This window comes from Accipiter gentilis, chromosome 30 (assembly GCF_929443795.1).
Source record: "Accipiter gentilis chromosome 30, bAccGen1.1, whole genome shotgun sequence".
Taxonomy (NCBI): Eukaryota; Metazoa; Chordata; class Aves; order Accipitriformes; family Accipitridae; genus Astur; species Astur gentilis.
This window is the reverse complement of record NC_064909.1, coordinates 13251580-13272340: the sequence shown is the minus strand read 5'-3', so window position 1 is coordinate 13272340 and position 20761 is coordinate 13251580. Positions and strand designations below refer to the sequence as shown.

Sequence of the window (20761 nt, the reverse complement as noted above, 5' to 3'; positions counted from 1 at the left end):
TTGACATTTTGAGATCAGTTTTGAAATACAGAAGCATTAAGGAATTTGAGTCTTGAATTTATGTCACCAAATTAGCATTTATGTGCCCAAATGGTAATTCAGGCGCTAATCCAGTTTCAGAATTTGGCTCATAAAACCTTGATACTTGCATTCCAGATAAACCTGTTTTTCTGTGGCCTTCACAAGCTGCTGTAACTTTTGTGTTTTCACCCTAAGCCATAAAATATATTAAGCAAACATAAAAGTCATTGAAATAAGATAAAAATATAAAATTACATGTCTAAATAACTTACTCATATATTGGAAGGTCTAATACTGAATTTTGCCTTACTGAGTTTTGCCTTAGTCTTTTGCCTGTGGCTTGTTAGATATTAACTCTCTGGATGTAATCCTCATTTTTGTGTAGTTAATAATATAAAAAGCCAGCAAAGAAGCTGTTACAATGGTAACTGTGATTTATATATATATATTTTGTCTCCCTTCTCTCATTTTCTTCCACAGAATGAAGAGCTAAGTATCTTGTACCCAGCAGCAATTGTGACAATTGATGGTTTCAGCCTCTTTCAGTCCCTTCGAGCATGTCGCAATCAGGTAGCAAGAGGTATGTTTAAGAGGAAATGTTTATTTCTGATGCTGTTTATACTACTTTACATTACATTACATGAAACTTACCTATGTATGTTAAATATCAAATCAAGGTGGAATTTGGATCTCCCTTGCTTGTCCATCAATATATAGGCATCTACTGCATACAAGGAAATTTCTTCCTCTACAAGAAAATGTTATTGGAGCACAAGTTGTCTGAGTAGCACTAACTGTCTTGTACATTTTCACCATAATACTGTATGCTGGTTTTGGCTGGGATAGAATTAATTTTCTTCATAGTAGCTGGTATGGTGCTATGTTTTGGATTTGTGATGAAAACAGCATTGATAACACACTGATGTTTTAGCTATTGCTGAAGAGTGCTTACGCAGTGTCAAGGATTTTTCTGTTTCTCACACTGCCCTAGCGGTGAGCAGGCTGGAGGTTCACTAGAAATTGGGAGGGGTTATGGCTGGGACAGCTGACTCCAACTGATCAAAGGGTTATCCCATACCATATGATGTGCCTGGTGATAAAAGCCGGGAGGAGAGAAGGAGGAAGGGGGAAACATTCAGAGTTTGAAGCCAGGCTTTCCTGGAAACAGCTAGACACCTGCCTGCTGATGGGAAGTAGTGAATGAATTCATTATTTTGCTTTGCTTGCGTGCAGGGCTTTTGCTTTAACTGTTGAACTGTTGTTATCTCAACCCATGAGTTTTCTCACTTTGCTCTTCCAATTCTCTTCCCCATCTCACTAGGAAGAAGTGAGCAAGCAGCTGTATGGTGCTTAGCTGCCCACTGGGGTTAACCCACAGCATACTGCTAAGGTGCTTCTTAGCATGTCAGGGTGCTGACTTCACTGTCAGTGAAATGCTTTTCTTCCCAGTAAGGACCTTCTGGGAAATGATAATGCTGTGATGATGATGTCGGTAATGGTCGCTGCTCTTTGTGTTAATGTCTAAGAGCTTTTGATACCTGGTTTGATTATGCAGCTTTTGATTCTATTCCTTTAGTATAGTGCCTGTTTATACTCTAATTTGGAAACAGGGTCAGTTTCCTGGGGTGAGAGGAGAACCACGTAGCAGTACTGTGTGGTAGATTACACAAGTATGGCAGTGATACAGTTCTGCAAGATAAAATGTTAAACAGGTGCTGTTGCTGAATTGTTCTCCCAAATTTCCTGATGGTTGTTCTCATTGAACTTCAGATTTGTCAGAGTCTTGTTTCCTCTATAGCAAGCCACATCAGCAGACAATCGTGAGGCTGAGTGTGGGTGGGAAGCACAATGGATCTGCCAGCATGACAGCTTTAGGAGCTGTTGGGACAGCAGCACCCTTAAACTAAGACTTGAATCTTACATAGAAAGGATGAGTGGTAAAGAACTGAAAAATGCTACTGTGGTGAGACAGCTCTTCTCTGAATCATACGGGGATAGCCAATAGGAATGGATTGCTCGCTCTTTCTTCCAGTTGAGGATGAAGCAGCATGAAATGAAGCTAGGTGATAGTAAAGTCAAAATAAAAAGTAGACATGTGTTTCTGTAGTGTGAGGTTAAATTCTGGAATTCTTTGCCTGAGGTTGGTGTGGATGCTAAAGGCTTGCGTGGGCTCAGAGGGAAACTGACAAATAAGTGGAGAAGCAAGCTATGGATGATTATTGAGTGCTTAGAGCTTAACTTTGGCCGAGAAGGTCTCTTCAGAAGCTGCTTTAGAGGAAGCATCAGATATGTGTCCTTGTTCTAATTTTCTTCCCTAGACATCTGGTTTTAGCTCTGCTCAGATCATAATCTGCCATACTAAGTGGTTCCCTGAGTCTATCTAATAATGTCTATTCTTATCCTCTTAATAAAAAAGTAGCATTTCCATGGAATATAAGAGAAAGCAAAACTTCTGTAAATCAGAACTTTAAAAACTGATATTCTGTGAATAATGCAGCAAATGCAAAAGGAAACAGACACTGTAATGAGAAATATCCATCTGCTTTCACAACCAGAACATGCTTTACTCTTTCAATGAGAGATAACCATTTGCAGAGAAGCATCTACAGCGAGTTGTAATATCTGTAGCCAGTGCTGTATCTTCTTTCATTCTTGATCATTTATGTTTGTCATAATGGATATTTTGAAGAGTTTCAATCATAGCTTTAATTTTACCACTGTTCTTACCTCACACTGTTGCAAAGTCAGCACATTCACTAGATACTTTGGCAGGGGGGTTTCCACTTTAACATGCCCAGACCACAGAAATAAATTGCAATAGCATTTTGAAATTGTACACAATATTAAACCATAAATGACTAGTAAAACAAAGCTCTCTGCAAGTATGGTTGTGCAGGTACAGTTGTGATGGAATATCATGTACAATTTTATTCAGTTAATTTTTTAAAATTTTTTAATTTCACTAAGGTAAGTATTTCAGAAGGCCATTTTAGCTCAGCAAGTGTTTAAATATATGTTAATTTAAAACTAAGTTATTTTGTGGCTTCAGATTGCATCAAGTTTTTTTCCCTCTGTTATGCTATTCCTCTGTCTTTGACTCAGTAGAAATTTTTTTGTGTTTTATCAACTTTTGTCAGCTGCAGCATCTGGCAATGAGAATGTTCAGCCTCCACCATTAGCTTATAAGAAATGGGGTTTGCAAGATGTGGATACAATAGTTGACCATGCTAGTATTGGTAAGCATTTCTGTTTAATTTCAAATATTTAGCTTAAATGAAACTGAATGTTTTTGTGCTGTTAAATTTGGGGTGGGAGCACTTAGTGGTAATGGTTGGCTAGAAATAAATAGTGGGAGAAGACTGTTGTAGTGATTGATCTCATTAACCATCATCAAAAATATATTTTACTTCTAGTCTGACTGAGCCTCCCCTCTCCACTTGAGGGGAGAAAGGATGTTACAGCTGGAGCTGTCTTGTCCTCTCGTTTGGTAAGAAACAGCTGAGAGAGACTAGATCAGGTGCAGTTATTCCTATTTCTGTCAGGTTAAAGAACTGTCTGGCAGGCAGGTTAAGACTGGTATAGGTCTTTCTTGAGTTTAGCACATAAAGAAACTAAAATTTGAGATTGCTCCTTTCCAAAAAAGACAAACTGACTTCTAGATTCTCAAAGACTTTTACTCCTTAGGAATTTGTGGAAGCTCAGGTTCTTGTCAGACAGGCAGGTCTGAGGGACAGTAAGCTTCTACCCTTTTCACAAAAGCAGGTAAGAGGTCAGAAAGGGGCTAACGAGGCAGGTGAAGTGAATTTGGTAAATGTGTTTTTGCTGCTGAATTCTGCTGATTTTTTTTTTTTTTCTTCTAAACAAACCAACTATGCTTTATAATTAAAGTACATTAGGTTATTTCTGCTGTGTTCTTTGGAATTTCTGTGGTTGAAGCTGCTCCTCCTCCCTTCCCCTTGAATGTTGGCTGGTCAGTCAAGAAGGCAGGAATGTATTTAGGCTTCGAGAGCAATTTCATGCCTTTGTTCTGAAAGTATAAGACATTCATTTTAATATTTTTGTTAGGCATCATGACACTGTCTCCTTTTGATCAAATGAAGACTGCCTCCAATATAGGTGGATATAATGCAGCTATAAAAAACAGCCCACCTGCTATGTCTCAGTATGTTACTGTTGGATCCAATCCTTTCACTGGTTTCTTTTTTGCCCTGGAGGTATGTACTACAAAGCTGACTTGCTGAAACTGAATGATTAATCCTTCTCTTTTCTGTATGGGTATTTCTGAAGTATTCTTATGTCCATTTTATGCTGACATTTCCCCTGCTTCTTGATCTTCTGAAACTGGAATGATTTGGAGTGGATGTGATAGTCATGTCTACCACAGGTTCCTGCTAATGAGAAATTTTACTTTCCATCTTAAAATGCATGTGATAGTCAAGTAATTGTTTTTTATTTTTTTCATTTGTTAATTTATTGCCAACTAAGTAACCTAAGGTTTTTTGAAAAATAATGCTGAGATTGTGTAAACATCCATCTTTACGGGTTTTTGGAGGCCTTTGATCATGTACACACATGGCCTGAGTATACTGTGGTGATTTCATGTAGTGGAACTACTGCTTGTAGAAGAAAACTGCAACTTATGTTTAACGATACCTGTAGCACACTTACATCATCTTCTGTTGTATTGGAGGAGAAGGATGGCAATGTGTCTTGTACATTCAGACCCTACTTGTGTGCTGTCCTTTATCAGGATTGAAAGTTGATTGAAAATGCTAGAATTGGATTTTTTATTTTGTACTTGCTTTTCCAATATATTTATGAAAAAACTGCTTACATTGATATTTGCAAGGATGCCAAAGCCATACACCAGCTAACTCTCCATGATAAATCATACACAGGGTTTTTTTAACTTCTGTTGCAGACAAACATACCAGTGACTTGCAGGAGGATTTTCAAATGGTAAAGAGATGTCAGAATGGCTTTTCTGGGGGCAATGAATTAAAATTTTGCAGAGTCTTAAAGCTATGCTTTCTGAGCTGAAAGTCCATAGGAGGCCTGAAAAACTATTCTGCAGTTGAGTTCAGTGTAAGAACTATTTCTTGGCTTTCTAAACACTTTGTTCCTTCATTTCAGGGTGGCTCACAGCTGACTATTTCTTGACTTCCTAAACACTTTATTCCTTTCTTTCAGGGTAGCTCACAGCCACTGTTGTCTCATGTTGCCTTAGCAGTTGCAAGTAAACTGACTTCAGCGTTATTTAATGCTGCCAGGTAATAAACTAAAAAATTACATGAAATCATTTTTGTTGTAGTAGCTACATAATAGTTTGAGTTTTACGACCATTAGTATGATTCTCCTAATGTGTTTTTCTATTGCAAGTGGCTGGCTTGGTTGGAAGAGTAAACATGAAGAAGAACCTGCCCAAAAACAGAAACCAAAAGTTGAACCTGCAACCCCATTGGCAGTGAGGTAAGTTTTACATACTGTCTCAATTGCTTTAGATGTCTTGTGGTTTCAATTATTTGAATTATTTTGAAAGGTGCATAATTGATGAACATGTTTATTTTTCTTGACTTTAAGCAGTGACGGTAGTTTGCAGGTCATTTGTTTTAAGCTTTGTTCCATTTCAGTTTATCATTCTGGACAAATAATTACTCATCTCTCACTTTGTGTGTGGGGGTTCATTGTTACTGTAGGAGAACAGTGTGCACAGTTTAATGGCAGTACAAGTACGCAAATATCAGTCCTGAAGTTTATCACTAAAGTGCCTCAAAGAAGCCATGTGAGGTGCTTGCTGCTTATGATAGTTTAAAGCCCCTCAAAAAAATCAGGAGGTGCCCTGTTTCCCTGTTGATTGTGGAGAGAGGAGAACGGGAACAACAGGTTGTAGCCTAATGTTATCAAGAAAGCTGATAAAAGACTAAATTAACTCCTGATAGTTTTTCCTGCTTTTTTTCTTTTTTAAAGTATTCTCAAGACTATTCGGCAATAAGAGAGGGCTTATAAAGTAACCCACTGCTCTGAGATCCTTGCCTCCCAGTGCATGACAGCGCAATCTCTTATCCTAGTTTCTGAACTTTGGTTTTCAGTAGGACTTTAATAGATCTATGAGGTCTCCCAGTAAACAGCGCAAGAACTTTTTTCACAATTTGCTCTTAATTTTGCCCATACCTTCATGTTGCCTTAAAAAAAAGAAATCTTAGTCCTTATAAGATGTTCTTGTTACCTATTTTTCTTCAGAAATAGTAATCTAGTGGTTTTGTTTGGTTTGTGGTGGGGTTTTTTTGTTTGTTTTTTTATTTTAGGTTTGGAATTCCAGATTCCCGTCGCCATGGTGAAAGAATATGTCTTTCTCCATGTAACACTTTGGCAGCTGTAACAGATGAATTTGGAAGGGTTATTTTACTGGATGTTACAAGAGGACTTGCAGTTCGCATGTGGAAAGGTATGGTAGTATATATTAGTATAGCAAATAATATTCTTCAAAACACCGTGGCTTCTTATGTTCAGACTTAGAATTCCAAGTGTTTTTCCATTATTAAGAAAGACTTTAGTACATTATGTTATTACAAACGAAGGTCAGATGCAATATAAAGTCCATAAGGGCATTGTTATACCAATTGCTGAAATACTGATATGGCCTATAGTAAAAATTTGGTCTCTTTGATTTATATTTTATAGATTTTTTTTTTTTAATTATTTTTTTTCTCACTTTCACAGACTGTATCCCAACAGAAAGCTTTTGACCTAATAACTTTTTTGGAAGAGCTCTATTCTCCAAGATGCTTTCTCTTGATAAGTTCTAGTACCTTCTTTAATTCTGCTGAGAAAATAAACAGAAATTTGAAAAATCAGTAAGAAGATTCACAACTTGTTAGATTCTCGTTTCATCATGGTGATTGCGCAAGAAGGGAGTGCTCAATCTCTTCTAAACTGAGGGCTTTTTGTAAAATAATGCAGATGTTAAGCTCTCAGATTGTAATTATACCTAATGTTACAACACTACTTATTTTCTCTATAGAATTAAAATTTTGCAGCTTTTCATGAGATGAAAGATAAGTTTTAAGAACATCTCTAGCTCTTCTCTCTCTCCCACACTACCAATTCAGAAGATTAGTGGTCATGAATATAGTAGCTACTTCAGCGACATGCTAACATTGTAATAGCTAGAGTCATCATGTTTCCCCTGTGCGTTCTCCTCTTATATTTTGAAGCTCGTTATCTATAATATGTGCTTTCTGATATTCTTGGACTTTTTTTTTCTTCATTACCAAGAGCTTCATATTATCTAGGAAGTACTGTTAGAATCCCAAGCTTTATTTGATAGTCAGACACATATTTACAATTTGCCAGCCTTTCCCCAGTGAGGCTGTTGAGATGTGAAATAGCTGCTGGTTTTTTGTTTTTTTTTTTTAATTAAGCAAAACTCTCTACTGAATTAAATGTTTTGGCTCGTACCTTTTCTCATTAATTGAGTTGTGAATGCTTTTCAACCTTCTCAGTATAACATACCTTGTTATAAACTTGTTTTATACATTATTATTTCACTTGTGGTTTGGAGTATTCATTTGTACTTGCTAAACCATTACATAGTTTAGTGCTGTCGTTAGAGCACCTCTGCCTTTTTTGTTTAGGAAGATTTTATGAGGGAAAGTATTTGCATTACCCAGAAAAAGAGAGAAGATGAGTATTTTTATTGGGTTACTAAAAATTGCATTTTAATGATGAAAACATATCAATGGAAACATATGACATATCCTATTTAATAGGTTATGCAAATTTACTTTATTAAATCTTTTTGTTTGTTTGAAATGAGAGAGGTCTGGACACTTACTACACATCTTTCTTCTCTGAGAAGCTTTTGCATTGGTGTAATGTCCAGACTACGGACCTGATGAGTTCTGGTTTTTTTGTGGCTTCTCCCAGAAGATCTTGTTCCTCTGCAAAACTTTGCAAGAGGCTGCATTTGGCTCTGAGGAGTCTTCTGGTGGGCCCTGCTCTGAGTACATGGACCACAGTTCTTGACAGGAGTCTGGCTACTGGCCAGAGTTGCACAGTTTAAGACATCTTTCTGCTGGAATAGTATTTAAGTGGGTGGTGATGTGTCCTAATCATGTATTAATATCTGTATGCTAACGAACTTCTGTCTTCTCTTACAAAGGATACCGTGATGCCGAAGTTGGTTGGATACAGACTGTAGAGGACCTTCATGAGAGGGAAACTGAGAAGATGGATTTTTCTCCTTTTGGAAATGCACAGTGTCCAAGCAGAGTAGCTCAGTTCCTTGTGATCTATGCTCCGCGGAGAGGCATTCTGGAAGTGTGGAGCACACAGCAAGGGCCTCGGGTTGGAGCCTTCAATGTGGGGAAACATTGTAGGTAAGAAACAGTTAGTGGCTAGGCATGTTGGCTGTGCTGCTGCAATAAAGTGATATGTGGATATGCTAGTGGTAATAGTGGAAAGTGCTGGCAGGTGCTTTTTGTGTTGTCTACAGTGTTTCTACTGAACGCAGCTTGTTGTTGTATTATAGAAGGGGACTTTGTCATGTTTCATCACTCTACGGTCTTTCCTGATAAACATGTTTAGCAGTTGTTAAACCTTAGCTTTATAAAAATTTGTCATCTTTTTACTCAGTATGTGGAAAGGGAAGGTTGCTAATTTTGTTCTTTGCTGTGAATGCTGTGTTTTTTGTTCAGGTTGTTGTATCCTGGTTATAAAATAATGGGTCTAAACAATGTGACCAGCCAGGGATGGCAGCCCCAGACTTACCAGATATGCCTTGTTGATCCAGTCTCTGGAAGTGTAAAAACTGTCCATGTACCTTTCCATTTAGCACTGAGGTAAGGACTTTCTGTAGTCTGTATAACCAAATGAATTTCATTATTGTTTTTGAAAACATTTTACTTGGAGAAGGCAATTCTGGTGTTCTTTTGCAAGCTGAATAGTACCCTTAGTAATAGTCTCGTTGGTTTGTATGCATTATTGATTTTTATTAATGTGATGTTACCTTAAGGTAGTATAAATAATTAAAACCAAATACATTTTTTTCTGAATCATTCACTTTAGTTCTCTTCACTCATATAATTAAAATTATTTCCTTTCAGTGATAAAAAGAGTGAGCGAGCAAAGGATATGCATCTAGTGAAGAAGTTAAATGCTTTACTCAAAGCGAAAACCTCAGATCCAGGTAGGGTTCTCTTGTGCAGTTTCTTAAGATTGTATGTCACACAGGTATGATTGTGGTGCATTCTGACAGCTCTATGTGCTATGAATTATTATTTTTAAGTAGTTTGTATTTTTATAAGCTGCCAGATTGAATTTATGTTGTACGAGGATCCAGTACAAGCCTTGTCTGCCATGTAAATCTTAACTAAACTCTACTTTGAGTGCTTGCGTAATATGTCATCTATTTGCAATCCATTATGCTATGTAATGGAGTTCAGCATTTGACTCTAGGTATTTATTACTTACGGGAAGAAGGATATTTCTTAGAAAAAACAAATCTGGAGTAAGAGATGCTACTGAGCTGTTATTTTGTTTCATTTTTCCCCAAGCTTACTTTGGCAACTTTTGTAATAGTGTCTTCATCTCTATAGCATGAACCCATGCGCATCTTAACTGTGGTGTGGGTGGACTTGCTTTTCAGAATGCATTGAGAAATATTAATTGAAGTCATGATTGTCTTTGCAGATTTGATTGAAGCTGAGGCGAAGGAATTAATACTTGATATCAAATACCCTGCTACAAAGAAACAGGTGAATATTTAGAAGTCATTATACTTTAATATTAGAAAAAAAAATTGCATTATCAGATTAGAGTACTAAATCTTTTTAAATCTTTCAAAATGTTATTTTTATCCTAGAGTTACTTAAAGCAAATAATGGAACTGTTTTGTTTTAGTGGTGTGGTTTTTTGGGTTTTTTTGGGTTTTGTTTTTTTTTTCTTACAACATATTGACTGGAATTAATTTTGACTTGTGACTTCTGCAAGGCATCTTCCATGATAAAAGTCAAAATAATAAAAAGAGAGCAGACCTTTCGTTAGGATCAAATTATGCCACAAGCATATTTGAAGACAAAATACAGATGAAAAATCATTGTCAAAGTTGTGCTATTGTTGGCTTACCTTATATGCTTTTACAGTAAAATTAAGTAAATGTTTAATTCTGTTGAACATCTGCTTAACAGGCTCTGGAAAGTATATTGACAAGTGAACGTGTGCCACTTTCATCTCTCACAAACATCACTCAGACATTAATGGATAATTTAAAAAAACAGGGTAGGTGGATATTTATTTTGCAAATATGGAGAGGCATTTGTACTTTGTCTGCAGTGCTGTAAGGCTATTGTAGAACTATTTTGTTCCACAGGTACACCAGACTTGGTCTGCTTAGTTTTGCTGCTAGATATCACAGGATATTGCTTCTACATAATTTTTTTTTTTTTTAAAATGCAGACTGCAAATAGCTTGCTAGTAAGTACGCTTTGCTATGCTTGTGCCTAGTAACTTGTGATGATATTAAAGAAAAAGAAAACCCAACAACTGGGCTGGGTACTTGCATCCAATAAAAGCTTCCTTCAGAAGGGAAGCTTTCACAGACTTTTGCCTGTAGATGTTTTAGTTTGTTCTCTCTCTCCAAGGAAGGCAGTAAGGATATGGTACTTTGGATCTGTGAATTTTAATGTACTGGTAGCACAAAATCCTCATCACTAAGTATCTGAGCTCTGGCCAGGTGCCTAGTATCTTTTCTTGGTAAACTTTGCTAAAGTTATTTCATATGTTTTGTTAGAGATTTCAGAGCCAATGTTGGGAAATGTCATTACCTATTCAAAGTCTTGCTGCTGAAAGTCTGCAGGATTGTTTCTTTGAAATGATACACTTGAATCTTTTAAATTGGGAGAACCTTCTTTGTAACTGAGGTGACCCCAATTTGGAGAGCCAACTGGGTATTGAGGAATAGATTGGAGAAATATGTGCCTGCCACTTCCCTTGCATGTGTTGGGACTTCTCAGCAATAGAAGTCTGCTTTTTTTGTTGTTGTTGTTATCACTGGATTCATTTCAGCTTGTTAGAAGATGAGACTTTAGCAATAGGAATCAAGAAATCCCTACTACTGTTGTGTGGAAGTCCTGAATAAACCATTTGTCAATTAGAAAGGCTGTGTCCCTTGTCCTGTCTCAGTGAGAATGTGACAACACATTTCTGTAGTTTCAAAGCCTGAGAGGAAATATTTCTTTCACTTGTATCAGTGTTGGGTTTTTTTGTTTTGTTTTGGTTTTTTTTTTACTGTTTTCTTGAAGTAGATAGAGGAGATTGACAGCTTCACATGCGTAGTTCTCTACCTAATTTTGCTCTGGCATTCTACATCACTAGCATTATCCATTTCTATTAGAACTCCTAAAAAACCAAATCAAAATGGAAACATGCCCTTTTACACTGAAGAGAGATTGACAGAACTGTATATTTACTGAGGTTTGTTTGTTTGTGTATTTTTCATCATTAGCTCTTATTGTCATACATAACATTGTTTCCTCACAGTCACAATAAAGAACAAACTTGGCTGGTGTTCCAGCCTTCTAATTTCAGAATAATAGTGGTATATCCTTCCACTTTTGCTTAGTAGGTAAAAGATAATGTGAAGCAGATGCTGGGCTCTGTGTATGCTGTGGTTGTGAAAAAAATAGAAATGTATCAAAAGTGTTTATGGGTTTGTAGGGAGAAAACTGTGTTAAGAAGCTCTTTCAGGTGAAGATGATACATTCAGAGATATCTTTTGCATAGAAAGGTCCTTTTAGGATCTCTCTAAAATGCTTTCTTTAAAAAAAAAAAACAACTTGGTATAGAATTTTTTTCTAAATTGTGTTGGTGTTAGTTTCTTATATTCTAATTGCCTTAATTGTTACTGAAATTTGATTGTCAATAGATACATGAAATTTCTGAGACTAAGATTGTAGAAATACAAAAGGCTGTGTCTTGCAGAGATGAAATTGAATTCCTATTAGTAGATATCAAGCTCTCTTCTGATGCAAGGGATATGCTTAAAATATTGGCGGAAAGAATAAAAGATTTTAGTTTGGTATTCTTGACAAAAGAAAATATGTTTGAGACTTAGTGTATTTCAGTTTTTGGTGTTTAGCTTTAAACCAGGAAAAGACAATAGATTTGTCTTTGTTCAGTTCCACATTGTCAACCTCCTTTAGTTTAAAAATGAGCCTGATATCTTTCTCTAATACTTCTCGTAAAAATAATTCTCATTTTATACTGCTGTGAATTAAATATAATCATTGCAAGCAGCAGTGCATCAAAAAATTACGGAGATACATTAAGTCCTCCAGTGCTAACAAAGGGGGAGTTTAATGCAGCTGTAAAGTACGTTTCACTATTCCAGGCTATATATTCAAGTTCAAATGCAGTTTTATTTCTCCTCAGAGCTTGAGTGTGTGGATGAAGGACTACTGCAGTTCTGCGCAAACAAGTTAAAGCTGTTACATCTTTATGAACTAGTTAGCAAACTAAATTCCCAAAGCATACAGAAAGACACTCCACCCTCAGATAATGTGAGTAAATTCAAAATTCAGTTGTCTTACAGAATTGAGTGATGATTTAAGCATAAAAATAAGTTTTTCAAGGCCTCGGGTAAAATAAGTAGGTAATAAGTTACCCGTTTTGTGGCCTGGAACTTTTAATGAAGTAATTGTTTTATAATGCCCTTTTTTACCCATTTCCCCCCCCCCCCCCCCCCCCATGTACAAATGCTTAGTAATTCATCTACCTAATATTCTTTTGCAGTCACATAAAGTTGAGACAGAAGTGAAAATAGAATCAGGATCTCCTGATTCCAGTCCTTTATCTAAAGTAAATAGCATATTCTTAACTTTGTTTAGTTTTGGAGGGGTGTTTTGGGACCAGTAGAAATTACAAATTCTGATACTTGCTTGTGTAGTATCATAATTTGGCTTGCTTTTGATATAATTTGTAAAACTGCTTATACATTTACAAAAGCCAGATGGAGTGGTATTATATAAGCTTATTTGCTTGATGGGTGATTGTTATACTATGAGCAGGATCTAAATATGGGAAAAGTATATGTTGAAGTCCTTAAAAATGGAGCTAGACAAGGTCTTCATTTCAGCTATATGAATAAGTGATTTTGAGATTATTCAATCATTTTAGCCCTTTTTAAAGACATTTTTAATGTTCAAAACAAACTATTTTGATTCTTCTGTCTTTTTAGGTTTTTTGGGGTTTTTTTTGTTTTGGTTTTTTTTTTTTAAAACGTCTGTTTGTATTAGTCTTGTGATGTGGGGTTTTTTGGGCTTTTGCTTTTAAGGACTTGGCTAAACTGCTTCGGCTAGAAGAAGATGATTTTCATAGGCTTGAAACTTTACTGGAGAACTACAAGAGAGAAAACACCCAAACTACTCTTCAGTTTGCTGATGAGAAAGATGACGTATTGTCTGTGAAAATGTTCTTAGAATATTTGGAATACGAAAAGGACGTGATTAATGTGAAAAATATGGAAGATGGAGAATATGTGGCTTTAGGTAAGAGCTACTGAACTGTTTCTCAAATTAGTTAAAGACTGATTATAATCCAAGATGGTATAAATATTTTTGCTGTAATTTGGGGGCCTTAACAAGCTGGCTTATCTTGAAGTAGTATGTGACAGTGCTAGTTCCAGACTCTTACCTTTAGCCATAGTACAAGTCTTCTACCTAGATGGATATTAATACAAGTTAACTACCTCTGTGGATATAATTACCCTAAAGCCATGTTATCACTGTTCATTTGTTGTTTAACTCCACTAAGTTGGGACAGTGTCAGCTAGGTACTTCACAGCTGTATTATGCTGTTTCTTTTGTGGTCATAGCACTTCCAGAGTTCATGTAATGTCAGGACTGACTTTAGCCTCAGAGATGGGGGAGCTGTCCAGTGGCAGTACAAGACCATTAGTTGAGGGAATAAGGACCCCTCATTTGTGGAGTTGAGGAGATTTTGAACAATATTGATCTGAAATACTATGGATGGGGAGAGTGCTGGGGTGTTTGTTAGGGTATGCAATGGGGTTACTGTCTGTTGTCTGCTTTAGTTTGCAAATTTGTTCTGGGCTGTCCTTGAGGATCTCTTGGGAAATAGCTAGTGGAAGCAGCTTGAGTTAAATCTGTCTCAAAAGCACTGTCTTTCCAAATGATTTCTTTTCTGGGGAAATTTTGGTGCAAACAGAATTCTGTGCACAGGTATTGTATGGTGTTCACTTTAGCCTCCTGTTTCTTTTGGCTTTAATCATCAGACTTTGGGAGGGATTGGGATTGAAAAGTTAGGAAGAAGAGCTTGGCTTTCATTTGTATGAAGATCAAAGGCTGTTTCTAAGTAATCTTAAAATTTGCGTTTTCTCTACCATAACACTATACTTGGTTTTAAAAACTGAGGTAGAAGTACTCTTCTCCCCATGCCCTTGGACAGGGATCACCAGTAACTTATTAGGGTGTTCAGCTGTAGACAAATGTAATTGAACCATGAATGTCATGCCAAGCAGTTTAGATGGTTTCTTGAAGATCTTGTTTTTCCAATTTTCCTCTGCCTCAAAGGGACACTCACACTTTTTGTAGTGCTGGTAAGGTATGAATTATGTAATTGTTTGATTTTTTTTTTATTTGGTTGAAGTTCCTCTAGTTTGCTATATAAGATACAACATGCTGCCACACAGTTATGGCTTACACCATGGGTCAACTTGTCTGACGCGTCAAGCGGTTCTTTGAATTGAACAAAATGTGTAATCCAGTGTCGTGGTTTAACCCGGCAGGTAGCTAAACACCACTCAGCCACTCACTCACTGCCCCACTGCCTCAGTGAGATGGCGGAGAGAATCAGGGGGAAAAAACCCAGTAAAATTTGTGGGTTGAGATAAATACAGCTTAATAGGTCAAAAAAGGAAGGAAAAATAATAATAATGATGATGATAAGAGAATTAGAATATACAAGTGATGCACAATGCGATTGCTCACCACCTGCTGACTGATGCCCAGCCAGCTCCTGAGCAGCAGCTCCTGGCCAGCTTTCCCCCTAGTTTATATACTGAGCATGATGTCATATGGTATGGAATATCCCTTTGGTCAACTGGGGTCAGCTGTCCCAGCTATGTCTCCTCCCGGTTTCTTAAGCACCCCCAGCCTTACTCGCTGGTGGGGGTAGTATGAGAAGCTGAAAAGTTCTTGACTTAAAACACTGCTTAGCAACAACTAAAACATCAGTGTGTTATCAACATAATTCTCATCCTAAATCCAAAACACAGCACTGTACCAGCTACTAAGAAGAAAATTAACTCTACCCTGGCTGAAACCAGCACATCTAAGCAGTACAGTAACATTTGTTTTGTTATAAATCCATCTTCCATATGACTTCTGTAGTGGGTAGGAACACTTAACGTCCTTTCTAATGAACCTTATTCTCCACTAAGGGTAAACTATCAGGGTATCCTGGGTGTAACTTAGTCCTTTCTATTGCACTCAGTGGGACCTGATCAATAGATGATCTTCTATGTAAGTGTAAGGGGAGAGGCTGTGGCTTTAGACGTCATTTATAATGTCAACTAATTTTTGCTTCAGGCAGCTTTTTCTTCTGGAAGTGTTTGTGTGGGGAGAGTTCCACAGAGGAAATGTGTCATGCATTGGAATCAGCAGGTTTTAGCCCTCAAGTCTTGTTGGTAAGATACTTACTGCATACTTTAAAACTTTGATTTAGTATTTTGAAAACAATCCATAGAAAGGAAAAATTCTGAATGTTGACCTTTGGATTAATGCTATATTCAGGCTGTGTTCATTTGGTTCTTTAGGTGCTCAAATTTATATTTCCCACTTAAGAGATGTTGGAAAAAAAAAAAGGAAAAAATCTTCTAGTAGAGAATGTGGGTATTCTAGTGGGAGTGTCTAGACTATGCATTTAGGACTACAAGTGTTATAAAATCTTGCTGAAGATTTCTTCTACAAAGAAGCAAAAATTATGAGAGTAGTTATTTTCAGGAACTGATACATTTGTTATAATTCCTTTTTGCAAGCAAGCAAGGAAGTTTAAAAAGAAAAGTAAACTTTGCAGAATTGCTAGTAGTATTCAGACAATCATCTTGTATCTTTCATCTGAATGTAATTTTAGTCTTTTTCTACTTTTCTTCCATCTACCACATAACGATGGAAATAAGTATTTCAGTGTTACTTGCTGGTGTTAAGATTTTCATCTGTAATATTAATAACTACTAATATTTACCAAGTTGAGATTGCTAACATACTGGTATTAGCTGGCTAGGCCTTCAAATGAGGGCATTTTCCAAGATATCTTTCTAAATGAAAGATACAGATTGTATTGTTTCATCTCAGTCTGTCACAGGATCCCTTATGCAATATATTTTTAACTTTCTATGTGAATATAATAAGGGTTCATGGATATAAGATTTCTGCTCCATGACAATTTGTTCGAGAAAGTGTTCATGTTAGGTGTTTTGCTATATTAGGTATATTGCATATCTATTGCTTTAATTCCATATTCTCTGCTTTTTTTACAGTCCCTCCTTCTCAATTTATGGCTTTCCAAGGAAAAAGATATTCTAGACAAACCAGATTCTGTCAGTTGCCTTCACACTATGCTGTCCCTTCTGAGCAAAATGAAAGGTGAAATGTGCATTTGGAACACTTAAACACAACTGATATTAATTATTATTAGAAATTTGCTGCTCTGACTAGCCTAAACTTAGAGTTTACACACACACACACACACACACACCCCCCCCATCACAAGTTACGTAACAGAGCTAAATGCTGCATGTTGATGAACTAACTAAATATACAATCAAAATCTGAAGAGTGTCACAATTAAAGACCTGCTTCATGCCCTGCAGTTTCACTCTCCACTAAGTTGGCACAACTCTTGTTTGACACCAGAAGGTGGCTGTCCAGCTCCCCTTCCTCCCTGTTTTGGGTGTATAGTCCTGCCCCTCTCCCTTGTGCTGACTGGCTCTCAGAAGTCCTTTGAGTTGCTTTAACTCATAGAGACACTGCTGTTCCAGCATCCTTTGTATACTGAACATCTCTGTAACTTGAGAGGTAGTCTATAAAGTCAATTTGCCATTAGTTTGGCTAAGCTGTGTAATGAATAAATACTGATTCTCCTACCTTACACAGAGCTGCTATGGATATGTCTGTGCCAGGTTCCCTTATGTCTAGTTGACCATAGGGCACCATTATCAGCTTGAACTGGAAGCATGAATAAGCTACTGCTGCTGTTGTCTGAATAAATGAATTCTGCTGACCATGAGGTAGCCTGAAGAGAGCAACTTTGAGTGCATTGAATGTGTGGCAGCTTGAAATCACAAAAGCAGCTGTCTGCATTTTGAAGTGTCATTTTGTAATACTCCTTAGATCTAGTAAGTATTCAGCAGGTTTTACTACCTAGTGATTTAAATCTATGGCCCGTTTCCTACAAATGAAGCTTGGAGAATGAGAAATTCACTTTCTGCTCTTTATTTTGAATTTGAGTTATAATCTAGCAATTTTATGCTACATATCTAGAAAAAGAGACTGTAGAGTAATTGGAAATTGCGCCTAACATAAGCTGTATTAACAAGTGCTGCTTTCAGGGTTGGTTGCTGCTTTCCTAGTTTTAACACCTAATGACCCAAGCTGAGTTTCTTACTCTCCCTTTCTCTACAGTTGCTATAGATGAGTCATGGGACACTCAGTCAGTTTCCCCCTGGTGGCAGCAAATGCGTACAGCTTGTGTTCAGTCTGAAAACAATGCAGCTGCCTTGTTATCTGCTCACGTTGGGCATTCTGTTACTGCACAGATAATTGACAGTGTGACAGAGAAAAAGGTAAGTCATCTTGCACCTCCCCCTTCTATTTTATTTACTGTATCAGTTCCATGCAAATTGCTGTCTTTGTAATAGAATAACATCTTTGGCATTCATTTGTTGTCATTCTAACATGAGCACAAGCATGCCACCCTGCAAGCCTGCAAATTTGTATTTGAACTTGAAGAATATTGTGCTGAGGTGAATGAATGATATATCAGAATTGTTTACTAAACATATTTAAATATGTGATGGGAACTGTACAGTAAATTTTTCTCTTGATAGCAAATGATGTTGGCAAACTTAAAGCCTACAGTGTTTCCACATAGATTTGAGAAGTCCACTGAACTTTGGATGGTAAACCTGTTTTAACATAGTTGTGACTGTTTTTTTTAAATATACTGGTAAATTTTCTTAGCACTTATGTTACTATGCCTTCTTAAGGTGGTGGGTGTTTGGTTTTCTTGGCAATAAGTATCTTTTCACAAAGTTGTGATTAAAACTGTGAAACTGCACACAGCATTGTGGTTCAAGATGGAAAAAGTTACTCTGTTCCTAAATAGCACTAGGCATATGTGTGTTTACTACTTGTCTTAAAAGATTAGATGGAGTTTAGGTGATGTTCAGTCTTGTAAATAGACTGCCTTATAAATTATAACTAGATTACCCGGAAGCGTTTTAGTATTTTTGCACATTCATCTTAACTGTTGCAATTCTGTATATTAAAATTGTCAGCGTTGCCCAAACAGGAATGGGGGTATGTTGCAACATATTATGCTTTACTGATACGCTCTCATTTGTCACCTTTTCTCTTCTGCTCTTAAGAGAATAAAGCAACAGCTTTATTTCCCTCAAGACTTCCCTTCCATAAAGCTATTACCTTTTCCCCTTTTTTTTCCCTACTATCCTTTGGCTTAAAGCCTAGAAGTGTTAATGGCCAGGCTTCTGAAAATTCTAGAGTTTGCCATCTTGGTGCACAAAGTTAAAAAATTAGATCGGCACCCTGCCAGAAAGATTTTTGGGCTTCCTGGCAGGGCATTTGCTGCTAAGCATGAGAATTATCAAAATAATGCACAGAACTGCAACATGTTACGATCCAGTATTTCTTGGTGCATGAAGCATATTTTTAAATATGGTAGGAATTTGAAATGTAGGTGCATTAATCATATATGTACAGAATGTGTATATAGTAGAGAATGTAAAATCTTTTTGAAGGGATTCTAGCCCACTTTTCAACTAAATATGAACTTAATGGGACTACAAGATGGCCTTTCAGGTCCTTTTATTTCCTTAGGCTTTTATTTAAGAATCTGTACATCTTGTGAGCAGTGTGGGATATTAATTGATCTTTGCGTCGTAGTTCATGTACATACTTTGAACTAAATTATTCTTTAAAATGCAGTAGCTCTTGGGATATAGCTTTCAATTTTAATACTATGCATTTTTTTTAAAGAAAACTGTGCTACTTTAAGTGAACAGACCTCAAACATTTCATATGTTCTGTTAGTTTTCCCAAATAATTGTAGGTTCGGACACGGAATCCTGGGAAGCACTTTCCCTTGATACTGAATATTGGAAACTTTTGCTGAAACAGTTAGAGGATTGTCTGATACTTCAAACACTACTGCATAGCAAAGTGAGCAAAAGGACAAAAAGAGTTTCATCGCTCCAGACTGAGCCTTTGAGCAGGCTTTCTGTAAAGAAATTGCTTGAAGCTGGAAAAGGTACGTTGTTTTTTTTCTCTTGGAAAGGTGGTTGATGGTGTTTCTAATAGACTTCTGAGTCATCCTTACCTACCTAATGATATACACTGCACTGGAAATTGTTCTGCTTGTTACTTTTCTTAATTTAAAAACCAATGCAAACCACAGAGTACCGCTTTAAAATTGTAAAAGGGTATTACTGTAAAGACTGCATTGTAAACCTCTAATCAGTTGATTAGGAGGTTTTTTAATTGGTAGAGTTATCTTTATTTAATGGTAGTAGTTAAAACTCATATCTCTTCTCTTGTCCTTCAATTCTGAACCATAAATCTTCTGGGATACATTGACTAAACCTTTTTTTTTTTTTTTTTTTTTTTTTTTAAATGTCCTAGGAGGTATTGCTGACACTGTAGCAAAGTGGGTTTTTAAGCAAGGCTTCAGTCCTCTTGTACTGAATTTGGCCCAACACAAAAACAATACAGATAGTACTGAAGAATCTGTAGAAATGCATACTAGTATCTTTCTTGAGGAACCAGAAGCAGTTGCAGGCTTGGAAACAATCCTGGGTAAGAAAATAAAAATTACTTTAATTCTAAATGTCTGCAGAGATATTTTAGTCGCTGCTGTTGTGAAGTAGCAGAAATTATAGTGGGAAGAGGTCTGTGTTGTAACTTCAGATTTTCTTTTTTCTAGAGCTGCTGCAACTAGCATATCAGCAATTTCCATGTAGTCTTGAAGTAGATGTACTCCATGCACATTGCTGTTGGGAATATGTAGTGCAGTGGAATAAGGACCCAGAGGTAAAAATTTCACTTGGGGGGAGTAATGGTTAAGACCAACTCAATAGAAGCAGTTTCACAAGTTTGTAATAGTTCATAAAACCTTTTGTTAAGACAACTGACTTTGAAAGCATACTAATTACAATTTTTCTGTGATAAGTGGCAAGCAGAAATTGAATTGAGACAATGAATGCAGGTCCTGAGGCTGAATAGCAGCTCACAAAGACAGGACTGTATGTTTCTAAACTATCAGATTCTCAAAACTGCACGTGTGGAAACTGGATTCAAATAAGCAGCATGAAGAGGGGATTTGACTGTATTTTGTGCAACTACAAAACACTTTAAATACTGCAAAATAGCGATGAACCTTTCCTCTGTTCTAGATATGCTAAAACAGATCATAGAATACTAAATTTGTT

At 36.7% G+C, this 20761-nt stretch overlaps 1 protein-coding gene across 8 annotated transcripts in view; it reads left to right on the top strand.

Annotated features, from left to right (window-relative positions):
• Positions 1-20761, top strand: part of RAB3GAP2 (RAB3 GTPase activating non-catalytic protein subunit 2) — a 240196-nt gene that overhangs the window by 209355 nt on the left and 10080 nt on the right. For 7 of the 8 annotated variants that reach the window (XM_049833933.1, XM_049833931.1, XM_049833926.1 and 4 more), the window contains 19 exons: positions 502-601; positions 3159-3257; positions 4087-4235; positions 5212-5291; positions 5401-5490; positions 6327-6466; positions 8183-8399; positions 8718-8861; positions 9126-9208; positions 9712-9776; positions 10209-10299; positions 12451-12578; positions 13352-13565; positions 15627-15724; positions 16577-16682; positions 17721-17881; positions 19368-19584; positions 19956-20129; positions 20257-20363. In XM_049833933.1, coding sequence (XP_049689890.1) covers positions 502-601; positions 3159-3257; positions 4087-4235; positions 5212-5291; positions 5401-5490; positions 6327-6466; positions 8183-8399; positions 8718-8861; positions 9126-9208; positions 9712-9776; positions 10209-10299; positions 12451-12578; positions 13352-13565; positions 15627-15724; positions 16577-16682; positions 17721-17881; positions 19368-19584; positions 19956-20129; positions 20257-20363 — 2463 coding nt within the window. The remainder of the gene's footprint in view (positions 1-501; positions 602-3158; positions 3258-4086; positions 4236-5211; positions 5292-5400; positions 5491-6326; positions 6467-8182; positions 8400-8717; positions 8862-9125; positions 9209-9711; positions 9777-10208; positions 10300-12450; positions 12579-13351; positions 13566-15626; positions 15725-16576; positions 16683-17720; positions 17882-19367; positions 19585-19955; positions 20130-20256; positions 20364-20761) is intronic. The other variant, XM_049833928.1, reaches the window with a different exon arrangement.